The sequence below is a fragment of the Molothrus aeneus genome, chromosome 4 (genome assembly GCF_037042795.1).
Source record: "Molothrus aeneus isolate 106 chromosome 4, BPBGC_Maene_1.0, whole genome shotgun sequence".
NCBI lineage: Eukaryota > Metazoa > Chordata > Aves > Passeriformes > Icteridae > Molothrus > Molothrus aeneus.
This window is the reverse complement of record NC_089649.1, coordinates 44,760,201-44,779,875: the sequence shown is the minus strand read 5'-3', so window position 1 is coordinate 44,779,875 and position 19,675 is coordinate 44,760,201. Positions and strand designations below refer to the sequence as shown.

Genomic DNA, 19,675 nt, shown 5'->3' with positions numbered 1-19,675 from the left:
GCTTTACAGTTAAAAATAGAAAAGGCAACAGCTAATACAAATTAACAGTGTTGCAATCATCAGACAGCAACGACAAACCATGACCTGGCTTTTCATGACCCCTTGAAATGCTACAATTATTATTGTCTTCAAAGAAAGCTCAACACTGACTTATGCTAAAAAAACAGGAAATATTTTAAAATAATGTCAAAATGTCAAAGCAGTCCAACTTCAGCAATTACTTTTATCATGGCTATATTCCTCTTTTGAGCTAACACTCTTGAGGTTTCTAGCTGCACTTCTGATTTCCTATCACTCTCCAGTTATACAAATAAAATTTCTTCATTTATATCTATCTGTATATACATACATGAACATGGAAGAAATATATTTGTATTTCAACACCATTGCCGTTTTAAATACACAAACTTTAGGTTTATAAACTATTTTACTGTCAAAAACCTGCACCTAAGAATGTGACTCTTTCAGACTTCATACAAATTTCTCACTCTTGCTCAAAAGTGCATGTGAGGACATGAGCATGAAGATGTTGCTCAGCTTTTAACATGACATTTCTAGCACACAGAGATTCCAATGTGAATACCAGCTACTCAAAGTAGAAGAATACCTACCATTTCATGACTCTGCAGAAGTAAATTAAGTGTTCAGCACATAATTTTAAAGATGTATTTTAATATGATCAAGGAGAAAGCATTTTATTATAAGTGCTGCAACAATCTGTTTGTTTTCTGCACTAGATTCCTGCACTGATTTAGTAATTCACCATAAACTTTTAGCTTTCCAACAAACTTTGACATGTAGGAAAGAAAAATATTTCAGAATTTATATTTTTGTTTTGTTTTAAAAACTGCTTGATCAAATTTGAAAAGATTTAAACTCAATAGTGTTAAAATAGCTTGTAGTGTGGATGGTCAAAAAATCCCTAGATATGGAAACAGTAGTTTCAAATATTCTATTGGAATGCAGTCTTCTGCACAGAGAAAAATTCTGTGCTTTTTAAAAGCTATATTTTAAAATTGCTTAAAGAGTTATGCCTAAGTATCTTTCCAGTACAAATGAATAATTATTCTAACAGGCAAAAACATATATGGGTATCCTATTTTAAAAGCACGTTGTGCTAAAAAAAAGAAAAAACAGAGCAAAAAAAGCCCCCTCTGAAAAAAGGCAACCTTCCAAAAGATTATCACAAACTTTTCTGTACGTGAATATTAAAATCATACAGTTGTCAAAATATTAATTCAACATGTTCACCCACTAGTGGAAACTTAGAAGAATATATGTATTTGCACAATATGCCTCACCAGACAACAGTTTCAGATAATTTAATGCATTACAGATCGTCAACAGATATAGAACGATTTTAGACACAGGTTTTATGCTGGTTTTGCTGGCTGATCTTCTATTTCTGATAAACAAATGAAGAAATGTGCTGTGACATAGGAATTGGAATTTAATAACTAAATACATCAAAATATAGATTACGAAGGTTAAAATCCAGAGAGGAAGACTGCACTGGTCCTAGCAGAAACACTGTTATTTTAAACTGTGTAGAAGTTCTCTCTTTTCTTTTGATATACAAAAAGTCACTACTCTGCTGCCAGCTAGTGCACACTCCTACCACAGTTTCCAATGAATGCAGATGTTCTTTCAAGTGTACATCTGAAATACTTTGCTGATAGTAGAGATTCTAGCCAGAGATTGACTATTAAAGGATGTGACTTTTAGACTCACCTACCCCCCTACCAACACCAAAACAGCTACTCTAAGTTCTAGGTGAAACACAGTCCAAATTTCCAGTAAACTTTAAAAAAATACTAAGAACAAAAGATAAGAAAAACCATACATTGACATGACTAACCCAGTTCCCTCTTAAGAGAGACACTATACATAACAAATACAGTAAACTGCTCTTGCTTGTTATTTAGTGGTGACAAGAAATCAAAAGATGCTTGGGGCAGTCATCACGACACATTTGATTTGGGCAAACAAAAAAGTCTAAGATCCAGATATAATTTCAGAAAATATGTTTTTTAACCAAAAACATCAGAAAGAGAAGGCACCAGTCCACTCACTGCAGAATATATATAAAAAGTTTGACTATCTGAACCAGCATTCAAGTAAGTATATACGTTTTTCCTCCAAAATTATTAGATTTTTATATAACACGGTAAAGAAAAAAGAAAAAAAGCCTAGAAGCTAGTACTTGAAGAAATGAGGTACATAAAGTTACTGTAATACTTACCACTGTGAAATTCATAACCTTCAAAATCCATATTGTCATTGCTAAATTAACAATCATGGTAACCAACAGCAGAAGGACAAAGAAGTATAAGCACCTCTTTCGCCATCCATAAATCCCTACTGGGTAAAACTGAGGATGTTCAGTCCTTGGAAGGCTGTTCTGTTGTGTTGCTAATATATACTGCTCTCGTGTCATCTGTAAAAGAAAGATGTAAGTATAAGTAGGGAAATGAGACGTCTGTTTTTCACACATAATATTACATTACAATTATCTCAGAATGTATAGAAAATCAGTTTCTATGGGCACAGAAGAGATACATTCATCTAGCATTAACCACATCAATGTTATTTGTACTAGGCATCTAGCATGAATTTGTTGGATTTTATGACTTTAATGTAAACCTCTGGTTTCTGTTTCAAATTGGATTTGCATTTCAAATTTATCAGCAAGAAACTATTAAAAATATAAAAGCAATCTATACATGTATTTTACACTTTAATTCTGAATATTGTTTTATTGTCCTTTATGAGATCATTCAGCAAAATTTGGGTCTGGAGAAAGAGTAATGTACCTTTTCTTTTGTACTGGTTTTGGCTGAGATAATGCCAATTTTCTTCATATAACTTGTAGCCAGTAGACTCTTGTACAAACACAAGAAAAATCTCACCTTTCTAAAATACATCTTTCATAAATGAAGTTTTCAGTCTTTTATTATACTTAGCAAATTAAATTAACAATTGATGCTATTATACACACCTCCTTATTTTACAAAAAAAAAAAAAACCCAAAACCACATTTTGCCCTTCAAGAGATGGATACAATTACAATATGTTGAATTCCTGAACTAGTTTAAATTCTTCTCACACACTAACAAGCAGTAAGTATTTGCAAACTGCTTAAAGAACTTTCAGTTATTACTTCCTTAAAAAAAAGGTATTTGTGCCATTTAATAAAAAACTGTTTAATTTTTTTCCTTCATAACTGTATTTTACAGATTTATATTCATATTCAGCTGTCAAATTGCCTTTAGACGGGAAGGTATTAAATTTTCTCTCTGACTTAAAAATTAAATTAAAGCATTCTCATTCTGTTTATGTAAGAGTTCTTTCTGTAATATGCCCATTAGAAATGTTGTTTTAATAGGCTTTGTCCTCAGGAGGAATAAGACAATACAAAACAAAATTAAAAAATCCAAAACAAAAAACCACAAACTCAACAAACTTATAAACTAGATGAAAATCAATTTTCAGCTTAAAAGCTGCCTTTCTTTTGACTAAAAAAAGTAAAAATACACAAAAATGAGTCAGTTGATCCAATGAGAAATAAAAACCAGATTACATGCATTTGAAGGATCAAAGAAATGTTGATTTTATAAGATTTTTAAAATGTGAAGCTCAAAAATGTTCATGTAATTATCTGTGTTGCTGGATATTTATCCAAATCAACACTCTTTAGGTTTTATCATTCTTCTAGTGAATGAGATATTAATGGAATAAATTAACACACAGTGAATAATTAGAGCCATAAGTCATAGAACACACTATATATACTGTCACATATTGTGACAGTATATATATATCACTGAAATAAGTCAAGACAGAAATCAAGAATTTAATAAGCAGGTTTTATGTAATTTAGCAAACAGGCATTTTGTCATTTTTATTTTTTTCAATCATGATTTCTTCTCTTTGCCCTCAATTTCAATTAAATGCAATGTTTCACAGTTTATTTATTTAGTGAATTTTACAAACAAAATTGCCCTCAAAGATATTTCTCAATCCTCCCAAAGCAAAGTATGGCCAGGTTTTAAGACCTTGCATCATCTTCTTATCATATGCTGGCAGTTTTCATCCTAATTGTGTTAAAATGCCTTATAAATCTAGAAACTGAGTACACAAATTGGCTATCAACTTTCTCCTTATAATGAGTTTCTACACATTATTTAGCCAGTCATTGTAACAAAATGTGATGTATAATTAAATTTTGAGATTTAAACGGGTTAATTTTACATCATTTCTATTTTCTTGATTTAACTTTATATATTACATATGAAAAAATTATGTTTGTTAGAAATGGCTGAAAAGCCAACTTTCAGACCATGACAATGTCAGAAGTAGCACTGGTCCTAAAACTATGAATATAGCTCCATGGAACAGACCCTTTGCAACACAATTATTAAATACAATGACATTTTATTCCATCACCACAGCCAGGCATCCCTCATTTCCCCCTGTACACTGTTCAACCCTGTGAGCCTTGGTGAAGCCAGAGGAGAAATCCCCACCACAGCCTGTGGAAGATCCCATGCTGCAATAGCCTGAGGGGCCAGAGTTTGTGACCCCATGGAGAGCCCATGCTGAAGCAGGAGCCTCTCTGGACCTGTGAACCCCTGGAAGGGGCCTCTGCCTTCTGTTGAAACTGTCACCTGGAACATAACACTACTCCTAGACATTCTCTGTGCATTATTCCCTTAATTCATAGAAAGAATGAAAACATAAAGGTACTTTAAAATATAAATTCACAGTATGACAGCATCTAGACCCAATATTCATTTGGGTTGATAATGAATTAGATGAGCTGTAGAGATTCAGATACAGAAGAATGATAGCCAGCAAGGAAGATTCATCATACCATCATTTAGAGGAAAAAAAAATATCAAAAAAGCAATCTGGTCATGACTAGTCATAGCTCAAAACATCATAGAGATGATTTACCTGAACCAGCTATCTCTCCCTACTCACTCTGAAAGTAATACAGCCTCTTGTCCAACAGGTAATACTGTGGAGAACTCTCTTTTTGTATGACACTACTGCAGGCCATTCATTTTGCTTGCCCTCACACAGTATGTTGCATCAAGCTTACAGCAGAAAATAATGTTACAGGTTTCTTTATAGACTTTTGCTGAAAGTTTAGCCTACATGCATCACACGGAGCAGGAAGTGCTATAAAATTCATAGCACTTCTTGTGTAGCAAATACACAAATGTTACATCCCAGCCTTGGCTTTAAAATCAAGACTTGGGATGAAATCAAGGAGCTCATTATAAAAACAAACATGAAGATGGCAAGTAAGTGGGTTGTATCTTTTGAAAAAGCCTGATGCATAAACAAATGAATTTTCTTAGAAAGCATTTTAAATGCCAAGCACCTATGCATGAAGCTCTTGCTGTCTCTTCTAGTATGTGCTGAAGCAGATGAATTGTTCCTTCTCTTTTACAAGAGTTTGGTAATCTAGAATACTTCCAAAATTAACGGAAAAATATTGTATTATCTTGATTTGGTTGAGATTATATCAAGACTGGGATTGACAAGGTAGTAGAGGTGCATTCCTAGAGAATTAAATATTGGACAGAGAGAGAAATTTCATCTGAATTTTTTATATGGGCTACACCTGACACCTGCTAAGTCTTCTCCTTTTGGCATTAGCCATTCAAGCCTTTCAAAGGCAGCCAAAACTGTGTCAGCAACTGATCCTACTACAAAAAGTCATTGGGGAAAAATCATTTGCCAGTTATAAGCCTCATAAATATATGGTACATTTCATGCAAAACAGCCTAAATCCTTATTGCCCTCATGGGTAATTTTGTACTTGTTGAATTTTACTTATTTTTCTCTTTAGTATAATTGGGATGATTACTGAAACTGCTTTGGCAGCTCAAAAGCATTTGGAGAGTGTGGTTCATCTGAGCCTTTTCCTAGGATTTGTCATGGTATCACAGAATGGATTCCAACCCCAAGGATAGAGACTAAACAAACTGTGCCTCACAATAAAATAAAAAAATTATTTATCATAGACTCTTTTTGTCATGTAGGCGTCAAATCAGAGGGATTTCAAGATTCTGATCTGAGGGTTTGATGCTTTTTTGTTCTGTTGTGGATTTTTCTTCTTGTAACTTTTAGATTTGAAGGTAGAATTGTACACAACACTCCAAAACTGAGTTCTTTAATGAAGACATCTGGAAATGCCTTTGCACCCTTGAAAACCTAAAGTAAAAAACATAGCCAAATAACTTCACTATCAAGCTGTACATAAAGTCAGTTGATTACATAATTTATGTGATCTGAAGTTTAATAATTCAGAAGAATCTGCTTTTTTTCTTGGCCACAAAGTACAGTTTTGTCATCGATGTCAACGAGGCTTAAGTCAGTATGTTTTTACTGACAATTTGCTGGGTTTTATGTTGACAATTAGAATTTAATTTTTCCTAATTCAATACAGCTAGATTACTACAGAGACTTCATTATAGCCACAGGCAGGACAGCAGCTGAGGTACAAAATTTTCTCCCTCTGATGCCTGTGCTTACTAAACACTTACTGAAACAGCTGTCTATAAAAGGACAATAAATGTTTGCATCTTGGATATTTTCTCTCCAATAAAATTATCACTTCACAAAAATTAATATCAGTCACCTGATACAAACTATTACCATTATTACTTAGTGTGAGCATTTATGGCTGCTCTGTTCAACATATTTAATTGTAATGTTCTCTGCACAATGAAGTTCACAGCATGTTAAAAGAATAAATAATCATGTAATGAATAGAATCCTACTTTTTACCACTGTTCTGTGACTTGAAATATTTCTAAATAATAATAATGTACTATACTGAATTTTCAAGGAAGCTGGATTCAAATCCAGCTGAGGCTTGATTTTTCTCAAAAAATATGCCTTTCTAAGCTACATTTTCAAAACCAAACTTCATTTCAGTACATTTTAATGTATTTGTAAAAGAAGCTTTTGTTTTAAGAACTTACTCATTATTTCAGTTTATTTTGCTTTATAGTCATCTAACTTTGCATATGGTGTTTCAGAACAACTTTTTGAGGAGTTCTATATAGCTACACTGACTATTAAGGAAAACCTTAATCAAATTAGGTGGGATCACTGAAGTCTAGTAACAGCAACGCAAGATTCCATATAGCTGAGCTGTCTTAGAGAAAAGCAGATGCCTAAGGAGAGAGACTGCTGAAAGATACTGCAGCATTCTGCCCTACCACCTGTGATAAGTCCCTGGAACTTATCTCAAAATACTCCTTCTGCTAGACAAAGAGATAAATTTTGTCTTAAATAAATTCTAAAAGACTAATAAAATAGCAACAAAGTCAGGAAAGCTACAGCAAACCATTGGATCCCAGTTTAAAAACGCACCACTTTTCTCTTAAACCTGGTGGGCTCTCATCCCTGTTGCTCTACATATCACAGTAAGGCACAGAACACTCACAAGTGCTAGGACCAGCACTTTACATCTGCTCAGCTCCTTCTCTTAAGGCCACTGAGAAGATAAGATGAATAATGTCTTTGTTAAGGATATTTCATGAGGAGAAAGCTTGGCAATCACATCAATGGAAGATGACAGGACCAATACTTCTGTGGCTTCACAAAAACTGGAGGTAATTTTCCTCTGTGAATGACACATTTTGTTAAATCAGTTTCAGTAGATGGTGGCAAAAGTGTAATCTTCAAGGGTCAGGATAGATGTTTTAAGAGTGGCAGACTCACCAAACTCAGCTGGACTGGAAGTAGAGGTGGAATGAACACTTTATGAGGAATTACCTTTGTTAAATAGGTAATTTCTGCCTGTAGTTTGGACACTAAATTTCTTGTAGGGTAATCATGTAGTCCACAATGAAAGAAGAGGAAAGATAGGAAATATGAACAAAAACCTAAATTTCTAGAAAGATGGAAAATAAGCTTTTAAGTAGTCATCCTTTTCCTCTTATTTTCATATATGTGTAGCACAACTCCATTGTATGGCTAAAAAACCAATACTTGTCTGAATCCACATACTTGTCTTTTCAGGCCTAAAATACATAACTCTGTAAATTCATATGAAAAATAACATGGACCAGAGTACAGAAAAAGCTGCATTTGGTAAGTGCTATGATATGAAGAACAGGAGTATTTCTTAAAAAGACACTGATTACATTTTGGGTTTTACTTTTATTTGTTGAGCTTCTTCAGTAATGTACACAGGCACAGCTACACTGATTTTTTTATCAGTTTTACCTTAATGAGAATTTAATGTCCTCATATTCAATATTAATAGATTCTCCATCTCGTGAGGATATTTTTTAATCAATAGTAATCACAATCATATAGATAAGTAATCATAATTATATCAATATGCAAACTAAAGGTGTTATTGGTGTTACAGTAACAAGCACGAATCAAATCTTACTACCATCCAAAGCTCTAAAACTATAAGCTATATTTTGCCTGTCTGCCTGATAAGAGTACAGGCAGAAAAGAGATGAATTCATCTTAATAGAAGACGGAATCCACTGTGAGAATTAGATATAAAAATACATATAGGTATGTAAATATAGATAGATGATCTAGCTATAGATAGATAGACAGATACACATACAGTAATCTCTAATTTTATAGCACTTACCTACCAATATGGGTTCCTGCTCCAGTCTAAAAGAATAACAGTTTTAAAATTTAACAAGAGAGTTATTTTACCAGCTGTTGAAAATATTAACATTCTGGTCATGACTTTTTTAGCAAGATAACACAAAAACCTCAATTCTTAAAATACTCTCAGAATAGAGATTTAAGTAATTAATCTATAAGTTTACCCTGTATTTCAGATGATACCATAAAGCTATGGAGAACACCTAGGTGGATTGTGCAGAAATGAGGAATGTAAGTTTACATGTTTTTAATTTCATATAATATACAGGACTAAGACTCTAATTTGTTTCCCTTTTTGTCTTCAGCATTTCCTTCCTTTAATTAGCTTATTCATCTTCCTTGTTACTAATGGATGCAACCCTGCTCAGCAGTTTTATAATTTATAAATGTGGTTTCACTGTGATGGCTTGTTTCTGTGCCTGACTCTTTATGAACCATCTTCATGGCATCCTAATACTGCAACAAGACTACTCATCTATCTAGCACTCACATGACCAATGACATCTCACCAAAAAAAAAAATCCAATACCAAGAGATGCTGATCATGAAGTGCAAATTTTAAAACATTCAAGAGAAAGGAACCTTCAGAATTGTCTTCATCAGTGACCTAAAAGCAGCATTAAAAGTATATCACTGGAAAAATAATTTTTCTTATTACATGAAATTTGAAATTATTTCTTACTGCACTTTTAAAACTATATTCAATAACTAAACAATTTAGTTCTGTGCTTGAAAGTGCAAAAAATTTTTGACTTTCTTTTCAGATGTTAGTTGATCTTTTGGAAAGAAACATAACCATTCTGGTTGCAAGCTCCCAAATCACTTAAGATCCCCAGATGAAAAAGATCGTAATAATATTTTCCAAACTTATTTGAAACAGGGTTAACAATGTTAAAGATGTAGTAATAATTACAAAAAGCAGATCTAAACTCCTAAATCACCCTGGCAATATTTTTCATCAAAAATGGAATCACACACTTTATTACCAGAATAATTTCCACCTTTTCACTTTCTCCATTTTACTTCTGTTTGCATTTGCTTCTTCCTGAAAATGCATGCAGAAGAACATTCATTGACCAACAGTCAAATTGTTTGGATTTAGCAAGATACTAAATCCAAATTGAGCTTCCTTCCTGAGAAGGAAGCTCAATCACACAAGAGTTGTTTCCTTATTTAAAAGGGGTTTCAAGTACTTACAAATAATGAAGACATTTAATATGTAATGATTCAATCATACATTTCTTCCATATTCACTAGCTAAGTTGGCAGTACTGAGAATGTTTTTTTTACTTTTTTTTTCTTTGAGCAATTAATAGGATGCTACCATATCATGGGTTAAACAACATGAGTGAACTCAACTTCCAGGTGAAAAATATCCAATCCTTTCAGGTACTGTGGGAAAACTAGAGAGATACAGGTGGTCATCTAGATCTCATTTTTACTGCATTCAACTACCTTCAGCTCTTCACTGGAAGGAACTGGGCTAAATCCTTTGATGTTCTCATGCAGGCATAGGTTTTTCCTGACTTTCCTCAAATGATTAACGAAAATGAAATGAGACTCACCCTACAGAATATGTGCTCTCCCTGCTGTGAAAAGAAAAAAGAATCAATATGGCTTGATGAAGAGACGACTGATTGGAATGGAAGAAATGAAGCCTTCCTTTCATACTAAGAAGAGATTGAAGGAGGGAGGAGCCAGTGTCAATGCCATTTTATCTACTAGGATACACGCAAGCACAGTTGGAAGAACGGAAGAATAAAATAACTGCTCTTCACTGGAACTCTACTGAGCCAGCTTTATCAATAGACAGTGTGCAGCTGCCAGTCCCTGAGGAAGCCATGGTCAGCAAAATGGAAAACTGACAAATATCAAACACTTGATTTGTTGGAGACTCTTACTCAAAAGTCATTACTCACTCTAATTCTTGGGAACAGGATATTCAAGGGAGATCAAGTACAGAAAAGAGAGACAGAAAAATGACCTGGAAGAAAAAACAGACTGGAAAACAATCTTTGAAGATGCTAGTGTGAAGACAGCTATAAAAATACAGAAAAATCAGCAGATGGCCTCCAGAAGTCCATTTTAACCTACAAGTGATTCAGTGACTCAGAATTTATAACTAGTTATGATAGCGGAGCCCTGGAAAATGTTAAAAATAGTCTTTGAAAATATTAGGCTTTGTGTTTTCTCAGATCACTGCATCTGCGTAAGCAGTATGATGAAAGATATAATTGTTAGATGTGATGATTGTTTAGTAATTAAATATAATTATTACATAACCATAAGAAGAATTGTGAGAAACTATGTTGGAAATTTAAAGGGGGCTATGTTAAGCTGAAATCTGTGTATACAATAGAACAATATAAATTTAATAATTAACATGAAAGTTATATAACGATAGAGTATAAAACATGTTCACCTCAAATGTATGGTTGGAATCAGATTTGGGTGGAAACCACCCCGATTCCCAGAGCTCTTAAATAAAAAGCACCACATATAATCGCTTCTGTGATTATGTGTGTTTGAACGCTAACAGTTAGATATCTGTGGATAAGGGGGAAAGCATAATAAATGAGCCATGAGAAAGATTGGCATGATTCAATCTGTTTGGTTGTAAAAAAAATGTGCAAAGAAAATAAGAAAAACACCAAAAAAAAACCCCAAAAAATTTCAGTAAAAGGGACATAGCTGTGGCTCAAGAAATAACAATTTTTTCAGTAAACAAAGAACTGGGAAAGTAGCCAAACATTTGCTCTTCAAATTGGCAAAGGTAAGCTAATTCTCTGGGTATTTTGGGAAGGCAGCTACCGCATCAGCACCTTTGCATATCCTAGAAACTATCTCTGACTATCAAAAAGCAAGAAGCAACTCTTACTGAGAACAATCCAGAATGAAATTTCCAGAGTCAGCAAAACTCCTCAGCAACACAAAAACAACAAAGAGGGGAAAATATTATTTTTTCAATAGTTTGCTTTTACCATCATACCACACTTTTCTTATAAACAAATAAGAGCGTCCAGATTTTCCTTTAGATAAAATCTGCCAGATTAATATCCCATGTTTGTTATTCTTCAGTGTTAATTTGGCTCCTGTAGGCCCACCAGTAATTAAACCATTCCTTATCCACTCTCACCAGAATCTCAACATGAATGATCAACTTTGAGAGACAAGTTGCAGGAAGTATGGTGGAACCAGAATGTTCCATTTGACCAACTACCCACTCAATTTGGATCAATGAATCAAACCTTCTAATCAGAAATGTTCAAACTAGATCCTGTCTAAATTTAGAGTTTCTAAAAATCTAAATCAGCGTACTGAAATTTATCCTTTATATTTCTTCTAAGGAATCTTTAATACAAAAAGTCTGTAGATTTCATGTTTCTGATCAACCAACCTACTGAGAGATGAAAATAAAGCCTGAAAATAGTTTCTAACACTTATAGAAAATTCCTCATGCATCAATGCATTTTTCTTCAGCAACAGTAATTTTTGGTGGACATATCCTACATCTTGGTACATTTTTTCTTCTTTATGCAAACTTCTGGTGACGCAGCTTTTGCAGACTTTCAGCTCTTAGGTATCAATGGACTTAGGACCTTTATGTAAGATTCTAGAGCCATACCATGCTAAACTCTATCTCTGTGGAAAGCTAATTCCTCACTAGCTTCAGCCTATTAATGAGGTATAGCTATAAAGCTATAAAGACATTCCTTTAGAGAAAATGACCTCATAATTGCCTAAGACTACCCATTCCTGCCATTCCTTATTAATCTCACCCCAGTCTGCTAAAGCAACAGGGAACCTGGCATTCTTAGGGTTTCAAAGCTTTCCATTCCTTGCAACATAATTACTGCATTGAAAATACTAAATGCATAAAATTATTTTCTTGAATTATTTTCCTTAATCATCTGAAATAGAGGAGATACAGATCAAGCACAGGAAATACACATATTGGGAATTGGCTATCATATAAACTGAGCTTTTGATGACCAGCAGTGGAGCAGGCCTATGAAAATAAGTAGCAACAACTAAATACTTAATGATTTACGGGGCATTGTTTAGTAGAAGTTGATCAACAAATCAGGATCCTTTCAAAATATATTTATTAACAGAGGAAAATGAGGTTAAATGTAAAAACTTCACATATCTGTTTCAAATCTGTCTCAAAGAATAATTACTTTACAATGAAATGTAAAATGGAAAATAAAAACTTTGTTTCAGAAAATATTTGTACTAGTGCACCTAAACATTTTGCAAAACACATTTTCAGTGGAATAGCTGTCACATAAGGATATTTTTCTGAACTGATTAATGTATTATCTGACTGAATGCAGTAATTATGAGCCCCTTTTTGTTCAATATTTTCATTAAAAACTTCAGAGAATTACTATACAGCATCATTTATTCACAAAACCACCACTGAAGATTAAGAAATGGTACTCACAGCATTTTAAAATTCCTGGTATTATGAATACTAAAATAATCATACAGCAATTTTTTATTTAAAAATGTGCAAGCTGATTCTCAGAAAGAAACTGAGAATAAAAAGTCTGTTCTCAAGTGGGAAAAATATCTTAGGAATCTTCAAGGGAACAAGGAAACATGAGGCTGGTGATGGACATGAAAAAAAAAAGTAAGTACAGCCAAGAGTGTCTAGCTCAGACAGGAATAGGGACCATTTCCAGAATTCATAGTCAGAAGCATTATAGTGCAAAGGAGGGTAGTAAGACTATTTCTACACCTCAGGGAAGACAGAACTTCAAACACTGCATTTCTAGTACTTCACAGAGAATAATCAAAAAGAAGAAAAACTACTGGGCAGACAAAAAAATAGTAATCTCTGGCTTTTTTAAATGAGTATTAAGACTCAACCACTAATGCCCACATATTCTAGCTAGTGATTCTAAGCAACTGCCCTACTCTCTCTTTAAATTCCCTAGAAGGACTTCAACCTTAAATGCTTCTCACTAGAAACAGCTACTGGAGTAGCAAGGCATTGCACAGCTACTTGTTTGGCTGTCTGATGAAGCATGATCCTCATCAAACCTTCCCAACGTATGCACAGCTTGCTTTGAGGTCTGTCAAAATAGTGTAGACTTCTTCCCCTCTGAAGCCCCAACCCCGTAACCAGACACAAGCTCAGGAGCAAACTGTGCCCGCTTCCACATTCGTACACCAAGTACACATTCATCAGCATCAGTACCTTCCTTTTGTTTTCACTGGGTCATCTTGGGAAAACACAAGAAAGCATAAACAATAAGCACTACAAACACGTATAGTACAAAGAGAAATGGCAGAACAAAAGTATTGTTTTTCCCTGATGCCTACAATGCCATTCATTGTAAGAAAGGCAATACTGTAAAAATGAAAAATTATGTGTACAACTAGGATAGAAATGGCCACCACATCTTCAGGATCCCATGACTGAGAGATTTTGTTTATTCAAAAATACTAGGAAAAAAGTGGTAATCATACCATTTTTGGACTTACAAGTTGTAAAATGCAATTAATATGTCTACATGATCTAAAGATCTTTTTTATTTTTTCCCTTCAAGGATAGAATTACTTCTTTGTTTTAGAATAGTAGGCATGGCTTTTGTAGTCATTAAATATTTCAACCCAAAATTTTAGTGATGTTATGATCTTCTAAATTAAGTAAAATCTATGCATGCTATGTTATGCTAGAATCATTTTGATATATCTAGATTGAAATCAAGCATTTATAATGGATAAATCAATCTAGCAGAAAAAAAATATCAGAGTAACCACTATCATTCATAATAAGTTTCCCTTCGAGAGCTTAGATTGATCTTCTTGTTTATGTGCAAAACATCTCATTTTATCATACAGGCTTTTAAATTTCAGGCAGACCAAAAAAATGGAAACTGCTGTATTCCCCCGAGCCCCCTGTACAGAAAGATATTTCACCTAGTGAATACAAAAATCTTTCAGCTGGCTCTGTATTTTTGCTGGTTTTTGCTGGAGTGGAGCTAAATTTCTCAATAGTAGGCTGCATGGGCAAATGTTTCAGATTTGTGCCCAAACCAGTGTTGATAACAGAGGGGTGTTTTTTTCATTGCTCAGCAGCACTTGCACAGAGCCAAGGCCTTTTCTGCTTTTCATACCACCCCACCCGCAAGGAGACTGGGGGTGCAAAAGGCACTGGGAGGGGGGACAGCCAGGTCAGCTGACTCCAGCTGCCCCAAGGGATATTCCACAACACGTGGCATCATGCTCAGTACATAAAGCAGGGGGAAGAAGGAGGAAGGAGAGAGATGTTCAGAGTGATGGCGATTGTCTTCCCAAGTTACCATTACACAGGGCTCTGCTCTTGTGGAGATGGCTGAACTGTCCATTGTAAGGCAGTGAATGAATTCCCCGCTTTGCTTGTTTGTGCAGCTTTTGCTTTACCTATCAAACTGCTTTTATTTGAACCAACATATTTTTTCTTCTTCTACTCTTCTGATTCTCACCCCCTTCCTTCCTTGCTTCAGTGGGTGGAAGACTGAGCAAGAGGCTGTGTAGAGCTTGGTTGCTGGCTGGGGTTAAACCATGACAGAGGTGAAGTCTCTGCATTATATTTAGTGTAGGAGAATGGGAAGTACTGCAATTTAAGATTAAATCTATTTAATGATGAGTAGCAGTTTTCTTGAGCAAGACCAACTTCTCTGAATTAATATGGGTAAAAATTTAAAATAAGAAAAAGTTTATAAAATTTATGCTTAAAGGAGACATTTATTGCATCCTTTAATTTTGAATATCTTGGATTATGAAGCACCTATTGCCAAAAGAAAATGAAATACAGTTCTACTTTACCTTATTAGAAACTACTACTGAAATACTATTTCTGAAGCACTGACAAAATTGGTTAGGAAGTAACTTCTATCTCTGCTTTGTGTTTTATGCATTCAGCCCATAGAGAGTGAGTCATTCTTGCCTTAAAAGTCAAGTTTCTGGGACATCATCTCATGAGATCCACAGAAAATCTTTTCAAGGCAATCTGGCACATATACAGCTAAAATTGGGGCCTCTGTCCTAGAAAGGGAATGAATTTAATACTGCTGTTTAAATTTCTAGGTCAGGTGTATCAGCATACTGATTATTAGACTCCTTGGAAACTCAGTTCTGTGTAAAGATAAAGACAAAATTTTCATCTGAGAATTTCTCTTTTTGGAGTGTAAATTTTTTTCTACTCTTTTCATAATAAGGCAGATTCTTGCAGATGGAAAAATTATTATCTACAAAAATATATTTAGAGTTGCTTTATATTTGTTGGTAAAGATTTCCTGCTGCAACATTATTCACTATGCTATTTGTTTGCATAATTTATCCCATTACTTTTACAAGACTGGTAATAGAATCTTGCAATAGAAAAGAGCTGAAAGGTATTAAAGGCATCTACAGCTTATGATGATTTCGAATAAACAGAAGAATCAAGTCCCCCACCATACCATTATTACATTTAAACAAATATCTTCATGTCCTGTCCTTTTTCTAGAAGTTATTTCAAGACCAGGTGGAAAAAAGTGTAGATGCCATTAGGTATTGAGGATATATCCTAAAACATGCACACAAACTCAGCTAATAATGAAAGCACCAGGCCACTGTGAAGTCCTAGGCAAATGGCATATTTCACTTATTCAAGTTGCAAGTTCAGCAATATGTAGAACGACAGCTAAGAGAATGAAATTACATGATCAGACATCACGGTGGATACAACCCTTGTATGGCATTTATGTGGTCCCTGCCAATCCAAACAGAGAAAGAAAAAAGATAATGTTTCTGAGTAGAAAAGAGAGAAACCACAATTGGTTTCTGCCAAACTGCCTAATTCTGCCTATAGCATCACACATGGGAAAACCTTCAACAAAGCATTTTCTACACTCCACAATTTAAAACACACTTCAGCTGTATTTCAGCTATTGTGCATCAAACGAGTTACATATGCTATAAAAGTTATAACACTGAACAAAAAGAAAGAGAAAAGAGGCAAACCCCCACCATCTACTAGCAGTATACCAAAGAACTTAATTTTCAACAAATAAACATTATAACTAAGAAAAGAAGCAACCTCTTTCTATGCAAGAGCAGCAAATTATGAAGGAATACCTGAATTTAAAGGCAATATAGAAGAGTATTCTGATATCATTCCCTTCAGTCAATAGTGTACTTATAAAACACTGACAATTGTTTTTTGACCTGCATGTGTGCTTTTGGTGTTCCTGCCTTTTTTCTGTGTGTAAGCGCATTTCAGTAAAATATACTTTTATACACCTGCCTGTATAAACATTTAGAAAGCATGAATATGATATACATTCAGAAGCCTCTTATAGCAGTATTTTACTACAAAATATAGCTTTTTTGAGTTTGATTCAGGAGGACAATAACATGAATAGAAGTACTCACAAGGGAGCTGTTAAAACTGTTATCACAGTTTTAATAAGTATAAAAGTCAGTTTTCATATGTGATCAGCTGGTTTAAACAAAAAGTGCATTCAAATAAAAATTTCTGAAATTAGCTCAAAATATGTGTATTTTTCTCTTATACAAATTCCAAATTGACATAAGTATCTCAAAAGTATGACTACAGTAGTGTAACTGTGCACAAATCACCACCTTACACTTTTCAAAAACTGCTCCTTGTTGGCATTTTTTCTGAACTTAGAGCTAATGAGCTGTTGCCATTTGAAAAGAAGACAAATTATCAATATTTTATGCAATATTTATTATAACACCTTAAAATATCACCACAGTGTTGCAAAAAGTAATTCCCTTTGTATTTTAATATAGATGACCTTAAAATAAATTTTTTAAAGTTTCTAAGTGCATCACCTGAAAGTATAGCCTACACTGATAAAAGCTGCAATTCTCCACACTGTTCAAGATTGTTGCAACAACTACCAGGTAAAACTAAAAGTTTCCTGCTGATCCACGAATAATGAGAAATAATTTGGTTGGACAAGCCCAGGATCAGCCTCAATACATATTTCTAGCAGGAGAACAGAAAGATTCTTTAGGTCCTAAACACATCACGCCCACTCCATTTCCTCCTTATGTAATTGTTCTGATCATTTATAATTTGGACAAGAATTTCCACTTATTTTCAGAAAAACAAGACACAGTGAAAACTAGGAGGCAAGGAGAAGAATGGGAGAGAACAATGTGCCCAAAATTAGTTAATTGGTTGTCACATTTGATTTAAGATATATCTAACCCTAATAAGGTCTGCCAGCCATGAATATAGTCTAAAATGGTCTGGAAATGAAAATCTAATCTCCATCTGCAGCCTTATTTTAGAGACATCAGCATTCCTGTTTTGCATGAAAACCTCCAAATGTAATGACCAGGCCTCTCCAAAGTGTGTGCACAAGCTTTAATAAATCCCATTTACTCAAAACAAACAACAAAAAGGTGCTTCAGGAATGAGTTAATTAATTTTTTTTTTTATCATATAGGAATGTACTCACCAGAGAACACATTTGCCTCCCCAAACAGAGCTAAAATCTGATAAAATCTCTACTAAGACAAGTAGATTCCATTATTACTTGATCAGTTTCCAAAATGCACATTATGTCAGAATTATCCTGGATATAAGGAAATTCATAAAAAAACCAAAAAATAGCATTCTGATAATTTTCACTTTAAATTATCTACTCTTCAATATGAAAAGATACACAACCAATCCATTGTAGAAAAACTGGATAGAAAGTTGAATACTCATGGACAAGTTTTTAAAAGGAATTCATTAAACCAACTTTTGTTGATGCAGTGTTCTAGTCTACAGAGATTTTGATAACGCCTTTCTGAAAAGGAAACAAGAGTGCTTTATACTGTCTGAAATAGGTGAAAGGGGGAGGAGGGGAGAGGACAAAAAAAAGGGAATTTTACCCTAATTCTATATGTGCTCTAATAGCCTCTGCTCCTTATTTCAAAGGAGAAATCTGTTGACAACTTTTTGGTTTTTGAGAAAACCCTTCAACAGCAGCAAATCATCCCTATGAAGCTCAGTGAAATACACTGTCACATCTTTTGAATGTCATTTTGGAATATCTGGAACAGCTTTCTTTCATTAAACTACTTGCTTAAAAAATTTAGCATCTGCAGTTCAATTCTGTAAGATTCAAAGCAGGAAGTTTTTTTCCTTTTAAATTAAACAGCATTGTGAATTAATTTTCTTAAATAAATGTCCAAATAGGCACCTAGTACCTGAAGCACGAAAGAATGGAGAGCTGCTTTTAGCAAAACAGATTGCTGGTGCCATGGAGTTTTTTGGCTTTTTGTTTGCTTTTGATTGGGTTTGTTTTGTTTTTGTTTGTTTTGTTTTTTGTTTTTTAAATAATAACTTGGAAACCTAATAAAGCTGATTAAGAAATAGGTGCTTATTTTCAACTGAAACATTATCCAGAATGAGATTGTTTTTCATGTCTGATTAATGAACTTCAGAATTTCAAGTAGTACTTTCATGAAGAACACTATTCATTTTCCTGTTACATATTACAAATGTTTCTTCTTCCCATCTAAGTCACTGCAAGAAAACTTCAAAGAGAGACTTGAAAACCAGTACATTTCTTACTAGCCATATTACTATTTCTTTACTTGAATTATTGTGTTGCTTTGTATCTGACAGCCTAATTACCTGCCATTAGTTATGACAAACTCTTTTAATTTATGCTCCATTTTCATTCTGCTAATACTTCAGACAGATGCACAAAATTTTATGATGCTATACACCAGGTGCTGCATAAAGGAAAATGAAGAATTTTTTTCTTCCACCTTGTCCTTTACACAACTTGTAGTTCCAAAGAGTAATATGAAATGGTATTGAGAAGCATTTTACCCCACAATGTTCTTACATATGACCACAGTTTAAAAAATAACCATCACAGTCACATGAAACTGTAGTCATCAATGGGAGTGACTAGCTAGTTATGATATATAGCAACATATTAAATGCTTGAAGAGGGACATATTAGTCCTCCTTGCAAAATCACACACTTTCCAAAGACAGAAC

General features: G+C 34.0%; 1 protein-coding gene across 1 annotated transcript in view; it reads right to left on the bottom strand.

Moving 5' to 3' along the window:
- Window positions 1-19,675, bottom strand: part of SGCZ (sarcoglycan zeta) — a 394,222-nt gene that overhangs the window by 168,446 nt on the left and 206,101 nt on the right. The window contains exon 2 of the mRNA XM_066548397.1: window positions 2,243-2,437. Coding sequence (XP_066404494.1) covers window positions 2,243-2,437 — 195 coding nt within the window. The remainder of the gene's footprint in view (window positions 1-2,242; window positions 2,438-19,675) is intronic.